Source organism: Culex pipiens, chromosome 2 (genome assembly GCF_016801865.2).
Source record: "Culex pipiens pallens isolate TS chromosome 2, TS_CPP_V2, whole genome shotgun sequence".
NCBI classification, from domain to species: domain Eukaryota; kingdom Metazoa; phylum Arthropoda; class Insecta; order Diptera; family Culicidae; genus Culex; species Culex pipiens.
In genome coordinates, this window is record NC_068938.1 from 194,719,031 (window position 1) to 194,729,202 (window position 10,172).

Genomic DNA, 10,172 nt, shown 5'->3' on the forward strand with positions numbered 1-10,172 from the left:
TACTAACTTGCCATTTTTTTTTCATTTAGCTGTTTTGCTTTTTTTTCTTTTTTTGCCATCTTGCTATTTTACTGGGTTGCTATTTGGCTGGTTTGCTAATGATGCTTTTTTATTTTTTTTATTTTGCTGTTCATTTTTTGCCTCTTTGCTATTTTCCTAGATTGGTTTTTGCTATTTTGCTTTTTTTTTGTTTCACTATTTTGCAAACGTGCTTTTTTTTTAATTTTTCTATTTTGATACATTACTGATTTGCTAGTTTCAGGGTTGTTACGGACGGCGCGGACCGCGGGCGCGGATTTGCTGACTAATTTTGCTCAGGCGCGGATTTCGCGCGGATGTCAATTTTGATAAATAAATAGATCAATAGATAGAATTACTTTCAAGCTATTAAGAAAAATTATATCAAGCATTACGAGAATTTTTTTTCCGTTGAGTGCAATTTCAATTTCTCATTAATAGATTTTTTTCTGAAAATGGTTGTTTGTAAATTCTTATTGGGTAATTCTCCGCCAACTCACACAGCAGTTGCCCCGACCCCTCTTCGATTTGCGTGAAACTTTGTCCTAAGGGGTAACTTTTGTCCCTGATCACGAATCCGAGGTCCGTTTTTTGATATCTCGTGACGGAGGGGCGGTACGACCCCTTCCATTTTTGCACATGCGAAAAAAGAGGTGTTTTTCAATAATTTGCAGCCTGAAACGGTGATGAGATAGAAATTTGGTGTCAAAGGGACTTTTATGTAAAATTAGACGCCCGATTTGATGGCGTACTCAGAATTCCGAAAAAACGTATTTTTCATCGAAAAAAACACTAAAAAAGTTTTAAAAATTCTCCCATTTTCCGTTACTCGACTGTAAAAAATTTTGGAACATGTCATTTTATGGGAAATTTAATGTACTTTTCGAATCTACATTGTCCCAGAAGGGTCATTTTTTCATTTAGAACAAAATTTTTCATTTTAAAATTTCGTGTTTTTTCTAACTTTGCAGGGTTATTTTTTAGAGTGTAACAGTGTTCTACAAAGTTGTAGAGCAGACAATTACAAAAATTTTGATATATATACATAAGGGGTTTGCTTATAAACATCACAAGTTATCACGATTTTACGAAAAAAAGTTTTAAAAAAGTTGGTCGTCATCGATCATGGCCGTTCATGGTCACCCGCGACAGACACGGACGACGAAACAAAGAGAAACGCAAAAAGTAACTTTTTCAAAACTTTTTTTCGTAAAATCGCGATAACTTGTGATGTTTATAAGCAAACCCCTTATGTCTATATATCAAAATTTTTGTAATTGTCTGTTCTACAACTTTGTAGAACATTGTTACACTCTAAAAAATAACCCTGCAAAGTTAGAAAAAACACGAAATTTTAAAATGAAAATTTTTGTTCTAAATGAAAAAATGACCCTTCTGGGACAATGTAGATTCGAAAAGTACATTAAATTTCCCATAAAATGACATGTTCCAAAATTTTTTACAGTCGAGTAACGGAAAATGGGAGGATTTTATAATTTTTTTAGTGTTTTTTTCGATGAAAAATACGTTTTTTCGGAATTCTGAGTACGCCATCAAATCGGGCGTCTAATTTTACATAAAAGTCCCTTTGACACCAAATTTCTATCTCATCACCGTTTCAGGCTGCAAATTATTGAAAAACACCTCTTTTTTCGCATGTTCAAAAATGGAAGGGGTCGTACCGCCCCTCCGTCACGAGATATCAAAAAACGGACCTCGGATTCTTGATCAGGAACAAAAGTTACCCCTTAGGACAAAGTTTCACGCAAATCGAAGAGGGGTCGGGGCAACTTTTCCCGATTTCGTGTGAGTTGGTAGAGAATTACCCTATTACGAACCGTCGAAAAATTAAGATGAAGATTATGTAGAGATTATTTTTAAATGTATGGTTGAGAATTTCTTAAATAAAATTATTACTACACTTAACTCATTTCTTAATATATCTGGCTCTGAATATGAAATTTCTTTTGAGTTTTGAGTAATGTTTTATTAACCTTATTTATTTTTAATTTTATAGTAGATATATTCAATTTGCCTTTGAATTTTAGATGGGAGTTACCCGTAGAAATATTTTTCTAAATTTAAACATTCTTGGCGAAAAATAAAAAGATCAGAACATTAAAAAAATTATGCTCCATCATTCAGAATTCAAATTTAAAAAATTCGAAACATTTGTTATATTTTAATAGTTTTTTAATCAAAATTTTTAAAATTCAGATTAAAAAAATTTCGAATTTAAAAAATCCGAAATTTCATAATTCAGAATTTTAAAAATCAAGAATTTTCAAAATTAAAAAAAAAATCATTATAAAAAAAACAAAATTCAAACAGTTAAAATTTGAAAACTAAAAATATTAAATTAAAAACAATTTTGAAAACAACAAAAAACGGAAATCTCAAAAATCTCAAATAAAATTTAAATTTTTAAATTCTTAAGTTCTTAAGTTCTTAAATTCTTAAATTCTTAAATTCTTAAATTCTTAAATTCTTAAATTCTTAAATTCTTAAATTCTTAAATTCTTAAATTCTTAAATTCTTAAATTCTTAAATTCTTAAATTCTTAAATTCTTAAATTCTTAAATTCTTAAATTCTTAAATTCTTAAATTCTTAAATTCTTAAATTCTTAAATTCTTAAATTCTTAAATTCTTAAATTCTTAAATTCTTAAATTCTTAAATTCTTAAATTCTTAAATTCTTAAATTCTTAAATTCTTAAATTCTTAAATTCTTAAATTCTTAAATTCTTAAATTCTTAAATTCTTAAATTCTTAAATTCTTAAATTCTTAAATTCTTAAATTCTTAAATTCTTAAATTCTTAAATTCTTAAATTCTTAAATTCTTAAATTCTTAAATTCTCAAATTCTCAAATTCTTAAATTCTTAAATTCTTAAATTCTTAAATTCTTAAATTCTTAAATTCTTAAATTCTTAAATTCTTAAATTCTTAAATTCTTAAATTCTTAAATTCTTAAATTCTTAAATTCTTAAATTCTTAAATTCTTAAATTCTTAAATTCTTAAATTCTTAAATTCTTAAATTCTTAAATTCTTAAATTCTTAAGTTCTTAAATACTTAAAATTATTGTTAAGTCCATCTGATTTGCAAAAAGATTTTTTTGTGAAACTTTTCTTGACGTCTCTTGAGGTATTTTTTTAAAGGATTTTTCGCTTTCATTCCTTCAAACATAAAATAAGTTTCATTTTTTATCAAATACTTTTGCTATTTTTAAATTTTGCTATTTTATTGATTTACTATAGTGCTATTTGGCTATTTTGCTGGTTTATTAATTTGGGACCATCCATAAACCACGTGGATACTTTTTGGGAATCTGTTCCCCCCCTCCTCCTCGTGGACAATTGTCCATACAAAAAAAAAACTTTTTTATATGGATCGTGGACAATCGCCATACCCTGGTGCTTTTTCCATTTTGGTATTTTGTCATTTTGATGGTTTGCTATTTTGCTATTTGTTTAATTTAGCTGTTTTGCTTTTTGGCTCTTTTGCTATCCTGTTATTTTTTAAATGTTAAATATTGCCATTTATGCTTTTTGATATTTTCCTACTGTTTGATTTGCTAGTTTGCCTTTTGCTTGTTTATTTTAAATTTAGCTATTTTGCTTCTTTTTAATTTCTGCCCCTTTTTCCTATCTTGCCATCTTGCTATTTTAATTATTTGCTATTATGCTTTTTTTATTTTTCTATTTTGCTTTTTAACTAGTTTGCTATGGGTTTGCTAGTTTGTGTTTAGCTGGTTTTCTTTTTTTCCCATTTTGCTCTTTTCCCATGAAGATTCGTTTGAAGTGGGTTTTTTTATTGAACTATTTAGCTTTTTCCCATTTTGCTATTTTACTGGTCTGCTATTTGACTGTGTTTTTTTTTAAACTTAGCTATTTTGCTATTTTTCCATTTTGTTGTTGAGTTTGCCAATTTTGCTACATACTGGTTTGCAATTTTTCAAAATATGCTATTTTGTTTTTGCCGTTTTCCTATTTTGCTATTTTACTAACTTGCTATTTTGCTTTTTTTTTATATTTTGCTTTTCTGGTTTGCTAGTTCACATTGGTCTGGTCTGAGTATTCTTGAACACCGTCAACCAGAACGCTGGAATGCCATGCGCGTCCTTGATGATCTTCGAGTGCCGGTTTTATAGTTGAGGGCCAATCGCTTGAAGCGTTCCGTCACTTCGGCGTCAACCTCGTCCTCGGACTCTTTCTTCCGGTCGGCCTCACCCAACTCCGACTCCCCGGTGATGACCGCTTTCCTGCGCCCCAGGGGCTGGTACAGCTCCTGGTATTTGCACTCCAACGCGTAAACCTCCTCGAAGAATTTGGCCTCTAACTTGAGGTACTTCTTCTGCAGTTGCTTGAACGCATTCACCCGGTGCTGGACATTCTCCGGCAGGGCCTTAATCACATCCTTCATCATCATCCAGCGCATCGCATTCTATCCCGAAAGATGTTCTTCAGCAGATCCTCGACTTTGTTTTTCTTCTCAACAAAGATATTGATCTCCTTTTCGTTCTCCTTGCAAATTTCCACAATCTGGTAGAAGTTGCGGTCCTCCACCAGCGAGCCACCTTCGGCCACGTCGCCGTCCACATCAGCACCTGCTAATCCAGCCAGATCGATTATTTTTGTTCGAATCTGAGGCTCGAAGCCCATTCCCGGCCAGGTCTTCCGACTTGGTAGCTCGACGTGGGTTAGCAGGAGTTGCTGGAGTTTGTGCAACTCGGCGAGGGCTATAATAGGTGCACGCCTGCGTCGAGGTCACTCGGACGACGCCACTGTCTGTGTCTCCAGTGCTACGCACCGTCCATGAAGGTCAAAACGAAGAACGCGTCGAACTGCAATGAAAGGATTTTGTGAGGCTCGTTAAGTTGACTAGGCACGAGGACTCGGCGAGTGTCGTTAGTCCGGAAGGTGGGATGCCAGTGCGTGAGAAACTTACCGTCCGCGCGTTTCTCGACGGCCCAGACGGCGTTCTGATTATCCGGTAGCTTCAAGACGGCCATTCCGAAAAAGTCTAGGCTGTAACAACAGACTCAAATCGAGTACCGTGTTATCGGGACCCATGCTTGATACATCTGGGGAGAGTCCTCGTTGGCGATGCGAGATCGGCAGCTCTGGATCGAAGCGTAGGAGTTAATTTCATCGACCTTGATCAGGTTCTTAACTGGTCACCCTCTTCCAGTGGCATGGATTTACCATGCAATTTACCGTGGCCGGTGGAACCGTGTCAACGAGTTTAATTCAGTCACGACGTCATCGTCCGTCTCCAACCAACGGATGATCGCCCGGGCGTGGCCCCAGTCACGTTTGAAGTCGAGGTTGCCCAGCTCCAGTCAGGTCAGCTGACCGAGGAAGATCTTCGCCACCGTTCGTGTGATCTTGCGGGATACGAAGTTTTCCCCGCGCCTCGGCGATTCGTGGGTTAAAGGAGTTTTTTTTTTCGTTTTGCGGCGTCTCGAAGACCTTCCCGTGCAGTTCCAACGAACTAGTCTGGTAAAACTTGACCGACTTCTCCAACCCGCACGTCCGGATGACATCCAGCAGCCGGAGCGTCCCCACGGCGTCCACTTCGGCCGTGTATCCGCTCAGGTCGAACGAAACCTTGACGTGACTTTGCGCGGCCAGGTTGTAGATCTCCGTCGGGCGGACGGCCGAAATGATCTTCACTAGGCAGCTGCTGTCGGTCATGTCGCCGTAGTGCAGAATCATCCGGCCCTGCTTGTCCTGGATAGATTCTGTTCGCTGCGGCCACTGGAAACATCAAACTCCTGAAGATTCGGCAATCTTACCGCGAAAAGGAACGAAGAAAATCGAGAAAAAAAACAACAACAACAACAGCAGTAAACATAAACAAATCCTACCGTACAGTACCACCATACGGTATCAAAATAAAAATTATTTTTTTCCTGATTTTGGGCAAATATCACAATAATACGACAAGAAAAAAATATTGCACTGCAGAAAGTATAGTTCTGCTAACTTTTACATAGTTTAGTTAGAAAACTGCGAGAAAAACATAGTTTTTTATTAAAATTATTTAAAACCAATATTACTACTCCGTACGGTAACTGTTTACTTCACAGTGGTGCTATCTATTGGTAAAAATTTAGTTCATCAAATGTACCAGAAGAGGGATATAGAGTACAACAAAAGCGAACCTGGCGGCAATTTGAAGAAACACCCCCGTCGGGTGTTCCATTGAACTGCTCATTTTATCGAACGATTCCAACTTTTGCTCCATTCGCCAAATTTGTCGCTCAAATTGCTTCTGATTTCCAGCTCCGCTCGGAGTGGGTCCATTTTGGTTTGAGGAAGGTTTCAAAAGTTCTACCTGCGATTGCAACTGCTTGATGATCTTTTTAAAATCTTCCAAAAGTGTTACCGACTTGTCACACGTTACCATAGATGATTCTTCAATTTCAACATTGCGACTTTTCAGTTCGTCTTGCGTTGTATCAAGCCAGTCACAGTTGAAAGGATTCGAAACAAGTGATACTTGCTGCAAAGCTGGAAATACCTTAGGAAAGCCATGTGCCATTGTCAATCGGTTCACAGCTATGTGGATTTGCTTTACAGAAGAAGTATTCCAATGTTCGAAACTGATTTCGTTTAGTCGATTGAAGCTTACGTCGAATTCTGTTAAATTTGGGAGTTCTACTGGATCGGATGATATCTCTATGATTCTGTTCCTAGCCAAGTTTATAGTTTCAAGATTGGGGAAACTGTTAAAGTGTGACATATTCACTATTTCGAGCTTATTATAGCTAATGTCAAATCTTTCCAATCTTGGTAAAACTGCTGGAAATACGCTCATCTTCTTTATTTTGTTTTTCGATAAACATATTTGTTCAAGAAATTTTAAACCAGAAAAATCCTCCATGTTGACAATTTCTATCTGATTATTTTTGAAATCCACCATTTTCAACTTTTTCATCGCCAGTAAATTTTTAGGAAGTTCGTTTAACTGTCCGTTGCTCAGTCTAAATTGTTCTGTTTCATAAATGCTGCTTGGGTCGATTACCACAGTGCTTGTTGGGCCACGCTCAATGGAGAAAGATACGAAATGTGCACCTACATAAACAGTTGAAACATTTTCACTTTGTAGACTAAATTTCCCTACATTGATGATCCATGATTGCATTTCTAGTGTTAGTGTACTGAAATTTGGGGCACCGAATTGCACCTCATCAATTCCTGTTACATTTAAGCTCAGGCTACCCAGATCAACATCATTCGAAACAGAAGTTACACCATTATAAGATCCATTTTTGAAAGTGAAGATATACCATCCATTGACTTGGTTTGCTACGAATCTATAATCAAAAAAATGCAAATTAATAAATTAGATAAATTACTACATAACATAAGCAATAACTCAACAATAACTAACATGATTAAAAAATTTCGAGGGTTACTTACAGCAGTGCAACTAAACTCAGCCACGGTTTGGTTCCCATGATGGTGCGCCTCCAAGAACACTCACTTCAGCAGCGCAGACTTTGGACGAAGTAATTGATATCTGAGAGTCGCAGACGCCTTTTATACACGATTTTTATCACTAACTCAAATAACCCTTGTGGTTTGTTTGTGGTTTCGGTTTAGGTTTCATCTGCTTTTGATTTAAAAGTTAAACGTTTTTGGCCTGGCAGTAACATTTAATAAAAATTAGAAGAGATGTTTCCCCTTTAGGGGATCGCTTGAGACTAAAGTTTGACTTTAAATTCTAATTCTAAAAATCCTTGCAGGGGTTTTTCTGAAACGTCTTATGCTCAACATGCAATATTACGCCATTTTGAAATGTTAGCCTTGATTAAAAAAAAATATTGTTTTAGAAAAGATCAGAAAATTTCACGACTGTTTCATATTTTAATACTGAAAATTGGACCATTAGAATATGGTGGGTTGTTTGGGTGAGACTTGAAAAACTTATTTTTTTCTGTTTTTAAATCTTTCATGGCAATATCTCACCAACTAAGGGGCGTATCAACAAAGTTCAAGCAAGCAAAATATAGAGAATTTTATCAGCTTTTCAAAAATATTTTTTTTTCAAAGGTGGGCAATAATGGGCACTCACTGAAAAAAAAAATGAATAACTGCGACTATTTTCAAAAAAGTTACCTAAAAATGGCTTTAACTTGAAAACGGTGCACTTTATCAAAATTTCACTACAGTACTTTTTGATTGCAAATTCTATTTTACATCGAAAAATGAAGTTGAAAATTTATTGAACAAGTGCAGCATTCTCATCAGGTGCTTGTACCCTTTAATTAACAGAAAATCAAAGCTTTCTTTGAAAAATAAGTTAGCAGTATACAAACAAATAATTTACCCCGTTATTGAGAATGCAGTACCTCTTTGGGAGTGTTGCGCTAGAACTCATAAATTGAAGCTCCAGCGAGTCCAAAACAAGGTACTCAAAATGGTTTTGAATGTTCCTGGATGGACAAGATCAAGTGAGGTTCATGAATTAGCAGAAGTAAAAATGTTGCATCAGAAGTTTCAAGAGAAATGTTTGAAATTCAGGGAAAAATGTGCTATATCTGAATACCCCTTGATTCAAGGATTGGTTTAGTCTATGGTAAGTTTAAGTTAGTTTTAGGTTAAATTATGTTTTCTTAACATTTTTTTTCTCATTGTACCTAGTGTTACAAAAATGATAAATCATATACTTTTCAAGTTATAAAAATGAACAGTGTTTAAATCACGAAAAGCAAACTAAAGCTGAAGAGCCACAGCTGACCACTTATTATGTAAACCAAATGTAATTTTTATAAGAAAGATTCAATAAAGTATATTTAATTCAATTTTGTGCGACCAATATTTCGATTTTTTGAAAAATTAGTATTATTCAATAATTCATAACTCGGTCAAAGATTTTTTGCCCGCTCTGGAAATTTTCTGAAAAGTTGGCATTTGGTGTCCCCTAAAACATATCAAAAAATCGTTCCAAAGAAATCCTTCAAAAGATACAGAGTTTTGAACCAAAAAAAGTTACAACCGGATAAAAAAAATATTAGAATTTAAATAAAAGAAAAACCATTTTTGTAGAGACTTTCTTAATTTATCGTTCTCAATTTTAATGCTTAAAAAAACTTTTAGTGGCAATATTTTGTAAATATTACTTTCATTTTATTCATTCATTTCAAACTGTTACTTTACAAAAAAGGCACACGTGAAGACCTTCACAATTGTTCCACTCAGTTAAATAAGTTGTCTTAAAAAATAACATTTCTCAAACATTTCATTACCTAAATAATTGGCAGCTCCAAATTTAGTTAATGTGTTTAGAACCACGGATCTAGGAATTTAACCCTACAAATTTCACTTTATAAAAAAAAATAAAAATTTCCAAAGAAATGTCCATTAAATTTTGAAAACACTTAAATACCTTCTTGAAAAAAATCCCAATTTTTAAAGATAATTTTTTGTAACAGAGCAGTTCTATCAGATTTCGGTCATTCGATTTTTTTTTGTATTTTTTAATCCGACTGCAACTTATTTGGTACCTTCGGTATGCCCAAAGAAGCCATTTTGCATCATTAGTTTGTCCATATAATTTTCCATACAAATTTGGCAGCTGTCCATACAAAAATGATGTATGAAGATTAAAAAAGCTGTATCTTTTGAAAAAAAATAATTTTCAAGTTCGATGTAAAATCGAATTTGCAATCAAAAAGTACTTAAATGAAATTTTGATAAAGTGCACCGTTTTGAAGTTAAAGCCATTTTTGTGTGACTTTTTTGAAAATAGTCGCAGATTTTCATTTTTTTAAATTAGTGCACATGTTTGCCAACTTTTGAAAAATGTATTTTTGAAAAGCTGAGAAAATTCTTTTTATTTTGCTTTTTTGAACTTTGTTGATACGACTTTTAGTTGCTGAGATATTGTCATGCAAGTGTTTAAAAACAGGAATATTGATATTTTTTAAGTCTCACGCAAACAACCCACAATTTTCTAATGTCGATATCTCAACTACTTATGGTCCGATTTACGATGTTAAAATATAAATACTTCGTGAAATTTTCCGATCTTTTCGAAAAAAATATTTTCATTTTTTTTTAAGGTCGTAGAAGGTGTCTTTCACTCTTGGGGCTATGACTGTCAATGATGGTTCTGAATTGAATGTCCAGACATAGTAAATTTTA

General features: G+C 34.2%; 1 protein-coding gene and 1 pseudogene across 1 annotated transcript; both read right to left on the reverse strand.

Moving 5' to 3' along the window:
- Positions 1-3,837: 3,837 nt before the first annotated feature.
- On the reverse strand, positions 3,838-5,783 carry LOC128092708 (uncharacterized; annotated as a pseudogene).
- LOC120424706 (leucine-rich repeats and immunoglobulin-like domains protein sma-10) lies at positions 5,781-7,531 on the reverse strand. Its single transcript, XM_039588886.2, has 2 exons — positions 7,446-7,531; positions 5,781-7,339 (listed from the first exon to the last, which is right to left on the reverse strand). Exons 1-2 carry the CDS (start codon positions 7,481-7,483, stop codon positions 6,133-6,135), a joined length of 1,245 nt encoding a protein of 414 aa, XP_039444820.2. The 5' UTR covers positions 7,484-7,531; the 3' UTR covers positions 5,781-6,132.
- Positions 7,532-10,172: the final 2,641 nt, after the last annotated feature.